Source organism: Salvelinus sp. IW2-2015, linkage group LG1 (genome assembly GCF_002910315.2).
Source record: "Salvelinus sp. IW2-2015 linkage group LG1, ASM291031v2, whole genome shotgun sequence".
Lineage (NCBI taxonomy): Eukaryota > Metazoa > Chordata > Actinopteri > Salmoniformes > Salmonidae > Salvelinus > Salvelinus sp. IW2-2015.
Genome location: NC_036838.1, coordinates 50,275,235 through 50,289,624, shown reverse-complemented (window position 1 = coordinate 50,289,624; position 14,390 = coordinate 50,275,235). Strand labels below are relative to the sequence as shown.

At 43.3% G+C, this 14,390-nt stretch overlaps 1 protein-coding gene across 2 annotated transcripts in view; it reads left to right on the top strand.

Annotated features, from left to right (window-relative positions):
- The window catches only part of LOC111969407 (forkhead box protein P1-B), a 239,615-nt gene extending 226,561 nt beyond the window's left edge, over positions 1-13,054 (top strand). For both annotated transcript variants that reach the window (XM_023995596.3, XM_023995605.3), the window contains exons 15-21: positions 4,606-4,816; positions 4,972-5,048; positions 5,778-5,879; positions 8,233-8,354; positions 9,237-9,306; positions 9,530-9,696; positions 12,835-13,054. In XM_023995596.3, the coding sequence (XP_023851364.1) occupies positions 4,606-4,816; positions 4,972-5,048; positions 5,778-5,879; positions 8,233-8,354; positions 9,237-9,306; positions 9,530-9,696; positions 12,835-12,973 (888 nt within the window). In that variant the 3' untranslated portion in view covers positions 12,974-13,054. The remainder of the gene's footprint in view (positions 1-4,605; positions 4,817-4,971; positions 5,049-5,777; positions 5,880-8,232; positions 8,355-9,236; positions 9,307-9,529; positions 9,697-12,834) is intronic.
- Positions 13,055-14,390: the final 1,336 nt, after the last annotated feature.

Genomic DNA, 14,390 nt, shown 5'->3' with positions numbered 1-14,390 from the left:
TGTGTGTGTGTGTGTGTGTGTGTGTGTGTGTGTGTGTGTGTGAGAGTTAGGCTACATGGAGGAGACTGCTGGGTAGTTTGGTTCTTCAGGCTGACCTCTAGTATATGCTTTAAGTTATTGAGGGATGATGATGTTTTGACAATGTGAAGATAGGAATTCAGGTGTTGCAGTGGGGAGAGTGAAGGTTATCGCTGTGTCTTGTGTTGTATGCATGGGTTTGGGAATTAACCTGGAAGAATCCATTGAAAGTTTTAGGTAGATTTTGGCTTGGGCGGTATACATTATACTGGGGTATTTGGAAAAAGCCGCAGGATGGTTTTTCAATACTGTCAATACCGTTAACTTTTTCTTGGATGTTTTTTTTAAATAATTGTTAATATTTTAGGTACTTTTTAAGTAAATACCTGCAGTCAACTTGTGCAATAGGTTGCTTTCTTCATTTCATCTGTCAAATGAATATGTACTTTACAGTAGTCCCCAGTCACGTGTCACATGGTGTTTGTTTACAAGCACACAGCGACCAGAGACTAGAGCCTTGTGAGTAACTCACTGTCATGCAGCATGTGCCAGGTGAACTAATTACAGTATGGAATTCACAACTAAATGTTTGCCAGCTAGATATCTTATGACTATTAAGTTAACTGGCTAAAATATGCTAAATGCTCTGCAGTTGTGCATTTGGTTTGCTAAATTAGTAGCTAGCTAGCTATTTACTTGTATACTTGTATAGTTTAGGTCAGAAACTGTACAAAATGTTCGCAATGCGCTCGTTAGCATATAGTTAGCATTTTCTATGACGATTCCTTAGTAACATTAACGTAAACTCACTCACTTTTGTACATTGCCTTGGTCCGTACAATTGACCTTATTTTAGCGCCCCAAAAACGTAATACTTCCAGATCAACTGTAATTTCAATACCATTGTAAAGCACAATTTCTCCCCTTTCCAACAGAATTCATGCCGAGACCTTCACGCTGCCCGTTTCTGCATAATTCAAGAAGGCAATGAGCTCCTTCGGGTCTTTTTAAAAATGGCGGGTGGGGAAGTGAAACTAATGCGTGATAGTGAGAAGGAGAGGAGATGTGTGGGAAAACTACATTTTTTCACTCGATCTGTCCACCTTATCGCCTCTAAAATGTAAATAAAACACGATAAAGAGTTTATATAATGTGTCATTACATACCTATTTGAAGGTTTGTGTCGAATTTGAATCGGGGTTTTAGGGCGGTGCTAAAGTGATCTTCAGAAGTAAACAGCGCCTTTGAGAATCATGATCGCTTACAGTGATGACGCAAAAAATGCCTAGGTATCCCCCCTTACCCCCGTCACTGTCCATTTCTTGTTTTTAAACGATGAGAGAAGTGCTACACCTGGTGGAGAGAGATTGTAAGACAGAAATAGTTGCTTTATGCGTGCTGTACGTTACGGCATGACACGTCACGATGTAACGGAGGGTCAGTTGTTTTCTACTTTTTTCCAATACTATAGAGCCATTACCATGTCGATCAACGCTTGATTAGAAACGTAGTTCACACCCCAGATTTTGAAGTCAACACAGTCGCCACAGTCCCATTAGTTGTCTTTGTCGCCTCGTTTGAATGTCGCGGTTGCGCACATTTGTACGGAATGGGGTGAGTTTATGTTACGTGTTAACATTCTGCTAACTGACGTTTTTTGGGCTTTGAATATTAGTACTGCTGTCGATATATTAAATACCTGCAGTCAACTTGTGCGCTAAGTAATAGATAAAGCAGATCGCGTTCATTATTTTGCCCATTAGATATATTTTCATTATATAACTTTTTTATTATGAAGCTTACTGGGACTAGTTTCCCAAAACAGCGGTTTGAGCCAGTCACGGGTGTTTGTTTACAAAGAAGCACAAAGAGCAAAATGTGAGTCACTCTTGCAGCGCAACTTAAGTGAGGTGATACAAGTTAAACTTGTATGAAATCCACTACTAATAGCACCCCTTGTGTGCAATACCGGTAATACCATGTAATCTGGATACCGCCCAGGCCTATTCGACCAACATCAGTGCCCGACCTCACTAATGCTCTTGTGGCTGAATGGCTAGTCCCTGCAGCAATGTTCCATCATCTAGTGGAAAGCCTTTCCAGAAAAGTGGAGGCTGTTATAGCAGCAAAGGGGGGACCAACTCCATATTAATGCCCATGATTTTGGAATGAGATGTCCGACGAGCAGGTGTCCACATACTTTTGATCATGTAGTGTATCTACAGCACACGTCATACAGTACACTCTCCTACATAAATGGTCTAATTAACAGTTAGCCTTAATTAAATACACAGCAAGAATATACTGTACATACACAGTGTCAACTGAATAGGATTACGTTTATTCCTTTGAGCTTGATTGGGAAAAATTTCAAGACAGAATGCAGCGCATAAACAGTGTGTGTGTGCGTGTTTTGTGTGCGCGATGCGTATGTGTTTGTGGTTGTCATTGTGTGGTTGTGGGATTGTGTGTCTGTAGTTTGTGTCACTAAGCATTCTTGTCAGAAATCTGACCTTTTCGCAGTACATAATTAAAATTAAGGAGGGAATTTTTGTTTATTTTTTCTTTAGCAGCTTGGCGAATCAAAGCCAGTATAATTAGATCACCCATTACCATTTAATTAATTTCTGTGTGAAGTCTCATTTTGTCTCTGCACTGGAGTGAGCCCAAATGGTGAGGGAAACAAAGGCCATGCTATTACCAGGCTGTCTGGCCTATTGTTGAGGGCCACTCACTGTTTATGGCTGGGGAATATGGATGAAACATGAAACAAAGACTTGCTAGTCAACAGGAAAATAAGTCAGACGCCCAGTCTATTGATAGTATTGTGTCAGAAAACAATAAACCCAAGTGTGATTTATTTGGGTCTTGATTTAGAATAACACACTTGTACAGTAGTGAATTTACAGTATACATTTATGTGTTAATGGACATTTTTTCAGGGGTTGATCAAGTCTGAAAATTGAAAGTGGAAATGACATACTTCTGAGGCTTTTTTAAATACACTACAAGTTTTACATTCCTTGCATTGCAGGAAATTATCCTATAACAGGGTGATCAAATTAAAATCCTACATGTATTTGTGTAGAACTCTGCCAAAAGGCATATTTCGGCCTCAGAATTGTAAATTAACATTAAATGCATACTTATCTCTATTGATGCAGAAAAAACAGACACAATTCCTTTGTTTTAGCAAGTGAAATGCAAATGAATACAAATACAAAAAATACATTTCATTGAAAAAATCACACTAGCCGTAACCTGGTTAAGTCAATGCCATGTCAATGATGAATTAAGCAGTGGTGCCAGCCATGCAGCTATCCCCAGATGTCTTTATTARATACTTGTCTATCATATGGGGCCATCTCAATGGTAATGACTGCTAATAGGGTTGTGGTAATTGGGTGTCCGTGTAGGCTCCATGTGATGGAGGTGAGATGTTAAACACTGTCTGTTCACTTTCACCTTCAAGCCCCCCGCCTTCCTTGCATCTCCACTGTCACCCACAACCATTATCAGCAAAAATTTGACATCTGATACCTCCAAAGCAATTGACAGCTTCGACATTTCATTAATTTGTTAGCAAAGTCCGCAAATGATTGTCAAAGAGGTGACGCCTCCTTCCCACTCTCTCTCTGTTTTTTCCTCCCCTCTTTCCTCGCAGACTGAAGTGGTGTTTAATTTGGAAACTGGCCTCCTTCGGGCAAATTAGCAATTAGAACAATTTTGTGGGAATATGTATATGTGTCATTAGTATTCTTGCAAATTAATAACTGGAGCAAAGGGTCAGGCTAGAATTTTCCACTTGACTGCTGCTCCACTGTGGAGGCAGTGTTTTGGAAGCAGCCACATCTGCTGGAAGCCATGGTATACCTTTGGAGCACTTGGCTTAATTAGTTTACCTTGTAGCCATTATTACTAATATCTCTCCCCACTCCCTTTTCACACCCCACCCCTCGAAAGAACAGCAAACCCTCTCTCTCCCCCTTCTACAAAATATTCCGGAGCCATCTTGCGCCAGCCAGTGTAGCCCTGATGATGGGGTCATTTAGATACAGCATTTAATCATCACATCACCTCCATAAGCATCTCCTAATTAGAGTCCTTACAATACAATTTCAGCTTGTAATTAGCCCAGATTGTCTGCTTCCTCTACGTGGCTTATTAGTGGTTGCTCAGCGGGAGGTGAGAATCTCACTGTCATTTGTCAGGGCTGTTAGTGCCGCCCATCTCCCCTCACCCTTGCCAGTCGCCCATCCCCGGGGAGGGGAGGGGGTTGGTTGAAGTGTGTGGGTGTGATCTGCCAGCAGATCAAACAAAGGGAGGAAAACAGAGAGCAGGAAGCTGAGCCGTTAGGGAAGGAGGAGGAGAGGAGAGAGATCCATGAGGAGGAGGTGAAAGAAGTGACGGATGGAGAAGGAGGTGGAGAGAGAATGAACAGGACGTTTAGTGAACGTTCACGGATCATCCTCAGGGTGGCCCATAATTAAAGCTGTGATCAGCCTAGCCAATGAGACGTCTTGAGACACTGGATAATTAACAAGCTCCTGTCTGTCTGTGTTGTGTTTTGTTTACTCTCTCTCCCAGCTCAACCTGGTGTCCAGCGTCACCCTGTCCAAGACAGCCCCCCCTGAGGCCTCACCCCCCCTGAGCCTGCCCCAGACCCCCACCACCCCCACGGCCCCCCTGACGCCCCTGTCCCAGGCCCACTCCGTCATCACCCCCAACAGCCTCCACCACAGCGTGGGCCCCATGCGCCGGCGCTACTCTGACAAGTACAACATGCCCATTTCCCCAGGTATTGGACGCATATACCACACACACATAAACACACACACACACACGCGCACATACAATTTCAAATCGATCAGACTACAAATGTATGTATAATAGTTACTAACTATGGCCTTTCTCTATGTTCGTCTGTATGCTGTGTTTGCTCCCTTTGTACAGATATTGTCCAGAACAAAGAGTTCTACATGAATGCTGAAGTCAGACCTCCCTTCACATATGCCTCACTTATACGCCAGGTAAGGATCCTCTGGTTGGATGCCTCCGCTCTGCACTTCTCTGAGCTGGTAACTTGCAATGTATTTAATCTGTCATTTAAAGGAATAGGGCCTTTAATCTGCTTCAGTGGCTTCTGTCGTTAACAGAACACGCAGTAGATAAATATTCAGCCAAGACACAGATTGCTTATTTTCCGCTTTTTTTCTCTCTCCCTTCCTTGTTAAATTTCAAATACAATTTAGACGCGCAGCAGAAGATTAACCATTTGCAAATTAGTACAAGAATGCACTCGGGACTCCAAAAAACGGCCATAAATAACATTTGCTTTTGATTAAGCATTACAGTGGATGTGATTATTATGAAATTAATTTCACACAACAGTAGGGATGAGCCTGTTTTAAGATGGCCAGTCAATTATCGGCCAGCCCGCAGTAATCTGTGATCTCAGGAATTTTTCTAAACCTGGCATAATTGCTGGCCTGTAATCTGCTTGAGAAATGTTTTCGCTTCCCTCCATTTACACTGACAAAAGAAATATATTCAAATTGTGAGATTTGAATGGGAACCAGACAGTGTTCCATAAACAAAGCGTGAGGGTACACATCATCCACATCATCACACGGACAGACGATGAAATGTAGTCTGTGTTCTTTCAGGAGAGCACACACAACCTGCATGCCACTTGTGAATAATTGATTGTTTTTCAGAGGGAACAAAATGTTAAATGTTGTTTCTGTCTCTTTTTCCAGGCTATCCTTGAATCACCGGAAAAGCAGCTAACACTAAATGAAATTTACAACTGGTTCACACGAATGTTTGCATATTTCAGGCGCAACGCCGCAACATGGAAGGTAAAATCAGTCTTCACCTTAGACTAATATAAAGTGCAGGAATTGTTGTGTTGATCTTGTGGAATTATACTGAACAAAAATATAAATGCATATAGCAACAATTTCAAATATTTTACTGAGTTACAGTTCGTATAAGGAAATCAATATTCACAACACAAAGCAATGTTTTGCTGTTTTTCTTTTCTTGAAGCAAACAGAAACAAATGTTAGCCATCTAAGAGCTAAAGGACCTGTGTATGTCTAATGTCGTTCTGTGGACATTTACAATGCATAAACTATCTTGTTTTATGTACACAGAACAAAAATATAAATGCAAGATGCAACAATTTCAAAGATTTTACTGAGTTACAGTTAATCTAAAGAAATCAGTCAATTGAAATAAATGAATTAGGCCCTAATCTATGGATTTCACATGACTGGGCAGGGCTGCAACAGGTCCTGGGAGGGCATAGGCCCACCGACTTGGGAGGCAGGCCCACCTACTGGGGAGCCAGGCCCAGCCAATCAGAATGAGTTTTTCCCCACAAAATGGATTTATTACAGACAGAAATACTCCTCAGTATCCCCGCCCCCCATACCCCCCAGACGATCCCAAAGGTGAAGAAGCCGGATGTGGAGGTTCTGGGCTGCGTGGTTGCACGTGGTCTGCAGTTGTGAGGCCGGTTGGACGTACTGCCTAATTCTCTAAAATGACGTTGGGGGCAGTATATGGTAGAGAAATTAACATTAAATGATCTGGAAACAGCTCTGGTGGAACCTCCTGCAGTCAGCATGCCAATTGCACGCTCCCTTAAAACTTGATACATCTGTTGCATTGTGTTTTGCGACAAAACTGCACATTTTATAGTGGCCTTTTATTGACCCCAGCACGCACAATCAGCTTCTTGATATGCCACACCTGTCAGGMAGATGGATTATCTTGGCAAAGGAGAAATGCTCACTAACGGATATAAACAAACATTGAGAGAAATAAGCTTTTTGAGCATATGGAAAGTTTCAGGGATTCTTTTATTTCAGCTCATGAAACATGGGACCAACAATTTACATGTTGTCTTTATATTTTTGTTCAGTGTAAATGATAGTGAAATATATCAAGTTTAAATGCAATGAATGAGCCATTACCCAATTCATAACCTTGCCACATTTATTCTATCTAAATAGAGCCACTCCTAACACAAACACTGTCCGCTGCCTTGCAGAAAAATTATGAGGGAAAACGTGCATTCTTGTAAAAAATCCCCAGCTAATATTTGGAGATGTTTTTGGTGGTGGGTGGCATCGGTTTAACACACCAATGTGCTGCCAGGGACTCCTGGCCGAGACCCTCCCACAGAATTAAAACTGAGAACACCTTATTTATTTTCCACTGGGCCACACACAGGCAGACAAACCCCAGAGAAAAAGAGAGGGCAGACAAAAAGGAGGAGAGAAGGAGTAAGAGAAAAGAGAGTGATGAAGCATTGAAGGCTACCCTCATAAGACAGGGAGGGCCTGTAGTGTAGCGTATCCACAGTGCAGCTGTGAGTGAGAACCCCTAGCCCCTCTCCACGGCTCACTGTCCTCCCTCAGCTCTCTAACTGCCTGTTTCCCCTGCCGCTGACAGSCCGACCATAGGGGCACATTTGAGTTATAAACAAAAATCCTACACTGTGACACACTCCTGCATATTGGCGTGCACACACACACACACACACACACACACACACACACACACACACACACACACACCACACACACCACAACACACACACACACACACACACACACACACCTACTGTATACACTAGTCCTCACACAAACACTCAATAAGGTACTCAGATGACAAGGGGCAGAGTTCTAATCTCATGTGTCAGTGATTGGTTAATTTAAAAAAGGTAACCTGCATACTCTACAAATTGTCTCATGAAAAAGCTTATAATGTAAGCCAACAGCTAAAGCTTTTGGAAATGTGTCTTCTTCCTTATTGTTCAATTGTAGGTAAAGTCATAACTGAAACTAACAAGCCTAACAGACTGGTTTATTTGATTATGGTCTTTGTTCAGTCTGGTTTTTTGTTATCAAGGTCTTGGTGGCTCTTCTCAAATGGCTCATCATAATTTAAGGCTCTGTGAATGATATCTTCAAAGGATGTTGTTGAAATGAAACTGTATTGCCATAGTAACTGGAAAATATTTCCACAATGTTTTTCTTGTTTGAAACTTTACTGCCGATAGATCACTGATACTTGATGTCCAGGTTCTATCATGTATGTGCCTGTCTAAATGTTTCTTCTCTGAAATGAAATGTTAATGATTAGACATTTTCGTGTGTTGATAGAATTTTTCTCTCCCTTCTTTTTTTAAACCAACTGCAGAATGCAGTCCGGCATAATCTTAGTCTTCACAAATGTTTTGTGCGAGTAGAAAACGTTAAAGGGGCTGTGTGGACAGTGGATGAACTAGAGTTCCAAAAGAGAAGGCCACAAAAGATCACTGGGTAGGTCTGCCATCTCTGGCCGACTCTCGTCTCTGGCTGGTTGTGGATCTATGGGAAGAGGCTGCTCCATCTCATTGTCTGTGTGCCACGATGCCCCCCAAAGTCCCTGCTTGCTTTGGTGTGCAGCATCCCCCATGCTTTCAGTACTCTGCCCCTGGTGTCGCATCATCACCCACATTGGCTTGTACTTGTTTTCATTTTGATCCTTACCCTTTCCTCCCTTGTCCCTCTGTCTGTCCCTGTGTCTGTCTGTCTGTCCCTGTGTCTGTCTGTCTGTCCCTGTGTCTGTCTGTCTGTCCCTGTGTCTATCTGTCTGTCTGTTCCTGTGTCTATCGGTCTGTCCCCGTGTCTATCTGTCTGTCTGTCCTCTGTGCTGTTGTGTTGTGGTCACTGCATCTGCATCTGGCTGCCCTGCTGCTTGTCTCCCACCCAGGGTACCATCCGCACCAACCTTTCCCAGCATAAGTGCTTTGTGAGAGTAGAGGACGAGTTTGGGTCCTTTTGGACTGTTGATGATGAGGAGTTTAAATGCGGCCGCCATATACAGCGAGGCCGGCCTCAGAAATACACAGCTGATGAGAACTTTGATGAGCTGCTAGTACAGTAAGAACGTCTGCCTGGCCCACCCCGCCTCCTGATCCCCAGCTCCTCCCCCCCACTACCTGCATGCTCTGCCTCTGTGTTCCCATCATGCCGCTGTGTTTAGCTCTTCCTTTTTACATCATGCTTTTACAAAAACTGCTTCCATCAACTTGTCTTGTCTTCCTTACAATGAAAACAATTAATTTAAATGAGTCAGTGTGTTTTCATTGTGTGATAAAATTCCCATTATTTTATTAAATGAAATACGAGCATTTTCTAAACTAAAGTTGTTGTCTGCAGAAGTCCAGCCTTAGTGAAGAACATCCAGACCAGCTTGGGCTATGGTCCGGCTCTCTCTGCAGCCTTCCAGGTAAATATGAATACTGTCTCAGTATCAAGCTCTATTTACCTTGTACCCTTTTACTGTGAGGGGAAAGAAAGGCAGGAAATAGTAAACATAACACTGTCTCCACCTCCGACTCCTGGTCACTCTTCCTTGTTTTTGGATGTAGTGCTGGTGGGATGGAGGGAAGCTGAAATGTGCTGACAGTTCTCTTCCGTTTCACTGTTTTAACACTGTGCATGCTTTTCAGGCTTCAATGGCAGAAAACAATATACCTCTATACACTACTGCTTCCATTGGAAGTCCTACCCTCAACTCGCTGGCGAATGCCATCCGAGAGGAGATGATTGGAGCGATGGACCATGGAAACAGCAACGGCAGTGACAGCAGCCCAGGACGGTCTCCCTTGCCAGCTATGTGAGTGGCTCCTTACTTTCTATTTACAGTATCTGTTTAAGACTGAAGGAAAGGAAAGATTTTCAGCTGGTCTCCACTGATTCAAATAGATCCCAAACAGAATGGATTTGATCAAACATTATTTTAATTATTTAAAAAACTGTTACCCCCTTTTACTCCCCAATTTCAATCTTGTCTCATCGCTGCAACTCCCCAACAGGCTCGGGAGGCGAAGGTCGAGTCATGCGTCCTCCGAAACATGACCCATCAAACCATGCTTCTTAACACCCGCCCGCTTAACCCGGAAGCCAGCCGCACCAATGTGTCTGAGGAAACACAGTTCAACTGACGACTGGGGTCAGCCTGCAGGCAACCGGCTCGCCACAAGGAGACGCTAGAGCGCGATGAGCCAAGTAAAACCCCCTCGGCCAAACCCTCGCCTTCCTATGGGACTCCCGATCACGGCTGGTTGTGATACAGCCCGGGATTAAACCCGGGTCTGTAGTGACGCCTCTAGTACTGCAATACAGTACCTTAGACCGCTGCGCCACTCGGGATGCCCAAACAAATTTTTTAATAATTTTTTTTAATATCACCAAAAATGCCTTAAAATTGGATGTTACGTGTAAATAACATATTTAAGGAACATGAAACAATGCTAAATAAAATAAGCATGACATTGGAGCGGTTGAATGAAAGGCCAGAACCGTGACTGTGGCTGCAGCCTTCCCTGAAAAAGGAAACTCCACCTTCTAGAAGGTTCCAAAGCCAGGCAAGGCCGGGAAGAAAAGACTGGAGCACTCTTGTTATTTCAACACAAAGTTTATAACTCTCCTTTATTACGGTTAAAAAAATMGTCCTACTGTCGGCTGAGTCCCGCCATAATCCCCCCTCCAATTTAAAAAAAAATATTTACAAAATGCCAGAACACAAAGTGAAAGAGCTGTTGTCTCCTCCACACTGAAACGTGAGTTAGAACACATTCAAACCCTCTCAGCCGTCGAAAGAAAAACAACAAAAAATCATAATTAGTCTAGAAGAAATATTCCAAGGTTCCCATGTAGGAAAACTGTGGTCTGCCTGGAAACCGCAGTTCCCTATTCACTTGTTGTATAGCACTGTCTGCTATGTTGTTTGAAGCCTAAAATAATATGGGGCAGGCAGCTTCATTTCCAGATGTGGGGCAGACCACCGATGTGCAGCTCTGCTAGATTTAGGGATGGCCCTGTGAAATATCTCAGCTAGAGGGAAATTGTGCCTGAAAACAAAAAGGTGCAGTAATGAGCTTGTGGCGAAATGGAGGAAAGTGCCATCCCTAATCACTGTGAACATAGCTTTGGGCATCGCTCTGGAACAGGAAAGGCAGAGACAGGATGGGTGTGCTGGCCCAAAGGCRGCCTCATCTCTCTCCCTCTCTTGAGGCTGATAAAACCCATATACTGAGCTATTTTCACAATGACTATGTGGATAAGCTTTATATAAGAACAAAATGCATCAGAGCGTAATACTTCAGTGCATTCGTGCAAAGCACCATTTCTTCTATCTTCTATGAAGCAGCACGCCTTCAAACAAAGTTCAGGTTTACTTGCTCCTCTATTGCTCTAAAGCCAGCTCCCTCTCTCCTCTCCATTCTCCAAGAGACGCACCTCACACAAGCTACAGAATCCCTAAATCCTCATCCCACACAAACCAAACCTAGCTCATAGACGCAACGTCTCACAGGTCTTCACCTGGCGTACAGAAAACGACTGGCTATGGAGTGGCCCAGGCCTTACATGTGTTTACCAGCTGCCTAGCTCAAAGCCCTGCATGGTGTTAGACAGAGTTAGACTTTTACTACAGAGAGGAAACCAGGGCTTTTCTATTTTACAGGCTGACTATAATCAGGTATCCAGACCTAGCCAGCTAATTAGCAGAGTGTGGAGTCAGCATGCAGTTCAATAGCATAATAATAACAATTTCATGTTTGCCCTGCAGCCAGGGATTGAGACCTGAGGCGATGTGACTTGTGAAGTTACTTTGATCTGAAACCAATAGAAAAGCTAACTTTACTTTTTCCCCTGTTTTATAATCACACCTACACTAAATGTGTCAGCTCATTAGCATAGAAATGTCTCCATCAAAATGATTGCATATTACATAAGACATTTGTGTGTAAATAAATCAGATGAGTCTGGGGGGACAGAGAACATGCTTGTCCCTGGTCGCTGTTCAAAATGGGCTCAGCATCTCCTACACCTACTCCTGACACCGTACAGCACGGGGTTGGCACTACAGGTTAGAATGGGAAATATCCTGCAGCTTCTCATAATGTTTTAATTTTTTCCCTCCTCTCTGCACTAGTCGGGCCTCCTTTCCGTGCGCTTTATTCCTGCGGTGTTTCTGTAATGAGAAATTTGGCAGATCTTGTAGAGCCCCCTTTGCCCCGGCAGTGGGCTGGGTTCATGTTTTGCCTTGTTTACAACTGACAGCGTTATTATTCTCATAAGGGCTCTCTTTCTTATCACAGTGTTGTGTTGAGCTCGCCTTTCTGCTCTGCTCTCGCGCCTTCCTGCCAGCGCTTTTCTTCCATTATTGACACTTGGTGAAAATATGCATTAATTTTGGAGTTTAAAGCATGTATAGCGGTGTCTGGTCGCTGTGTTTGCTTGAAGTTGATTAATGATAGAAGCCGGCTCGGGGTCGTCCTCTGGAGACCCGCCTCGCAGGTTGTGCATGTTAACGAGTAGGAAGAGGAACACACAGTGCTCGCTGTCACTGATCTACCGCCACCAGGAAGCTGACAACAGCCCACTCTCTCCCTCCGCAGAGTCCATTCTCCTCTCTCCCCGTTGCACATTGTTAATCTTCCTCATTTATCAGTTCTAAGTGAATACCCTGTTGTCGGCTGCTATGAAAATAAAGCCTGCAGGTTTCCCGGGATTGGAATACCTTAAAAGAAGGTGAAGTTACCATCAACACCAGCCAAGAGAGGCCCATCTCAGAGATTCATTCAAGCCACTCGTTTGTTTTTGTTCCTCCTTTCTCTTTTAAATCTGAATCAATACATGTCTGTGATTTTCTTTTGAGGAGGGAATGAAAGGTTCAACAAGGGATTAACCAACTAAAGATAAACTAACTGGAACATCCGCTGTCTGTTTGTGTTCTGTTTCCATGCAGGCATCACATTAAAGAGGAACCGCTGGACCCGGAAGACCACGAAGGCCCCCTCTCTCTGGTGACGATGGCCAACCACAGTCCAGATTTCGATCACCACAGAGATTACGATGACGACCAGGGCCACGATGACATGCTGTAAGGTCGGGCCCCCAGGGGCCCCACCCAGAGGCAGAACTAACCTTAGTCATCTGTGAGACGCCACAACGTCACAGATAACACAGATACAAGACTGCAGTCTCAGTCCTCTGATGACAGCTATCAAATGTTTCCAATTGACTTTTAGTGCCATTAAATACATATTGAAAACACAAGAAAGAGAATACGTCCCACTTGGGAGTATTTTTGATTTATATCTACTTTTTGGTTTAAGGGAACGAAAATAAGAAAAAAAGTCATTTCTACTCTACATGCGTTGGATGGACATGTTTGGTACTGGGGACGACTTCTTGGTCAGCGTGCTGGCTTCAAATCCAGGATGGACTTGGACTTGCACTGTGCAGCCAGTATGAACTTGGACCTGCACTGTGCAGCCAGTATGGATTGCATGCAGCCCACTCAACCACACTGAGCATGGACTGCAGAGGGGTTCTCTCTCTCTCACACACACACACACACATGCCCATAAACTCAAGAGATATTGAATGACGTTTAATTTACGCTGTGTGTGTGTGTGTGTGTGTGTGTGTGTGTGTGTGTGTGTGTGTGTGTGTGTGTGTGTGTGTGTGTGTGTGTGGCTGTTGTGTGTTTGATGTGTGTGTGTGTCGTGTGTGTGTAGATTCTTTTGTTATGGTCACTGCCTTCACAATTTCATTGGTTTGCTTCCATCTAGGTTGGGAGGGATGTTTTTTGGTGTGTTTTGAGGGTGAGGGGTTTAAAATATAAACTATGTATTTTCCATTGTTCGTTGCTGTTGTTGTTGCATTTGATTTGTGTAACTGATCAGACCTCATGCTGTGGAGATTCTGTATGGTCAGCACTTAATGATGGATGTTTAGCATTTCCTTTCTTGTTGTTTCCTCTCTTTTTTTACATGAAGCAGAATGTCAAATACCATGTAGTATTTTTCTGTCATTTATTRCACATGCTTCAGAATGCCACCCCTCTAACATGTAGTCCATCCTCATCGCATCCCCCCAAGCTCATCAAGTCCATCCTCATCGCATCCCCCCAAGCTCATCAAGTCAATCCACAATGCACTACTCGTAATGAAGGCTCTCTCCACGCATCAATGAAGTTTCATTTAAGATGGGAATGAATGACAGAGAAATCATGCAGGTTATGATTTATCCTCATTCAATGATATTTTAAAACGGCCCGTCAGGGCCGTGCGTTAGCTGCAACCAAATGTCTGATCATTCGCAAGTTCCCAGTTTTAGAAAGAAAATCAAATGTCAGGTGTGCAGTACAAAGATAATATTTTAGACCAACTAATTGTGATTCCTGAACACAACTCTCATTGTAGATTAAACATGTATAGTTTTCCACACTGTAATTTCAGTCATGGAAGGATTGTTTGGCCTTGCTTGAAGATATCAACGTTTTTTTTTTATCCATAT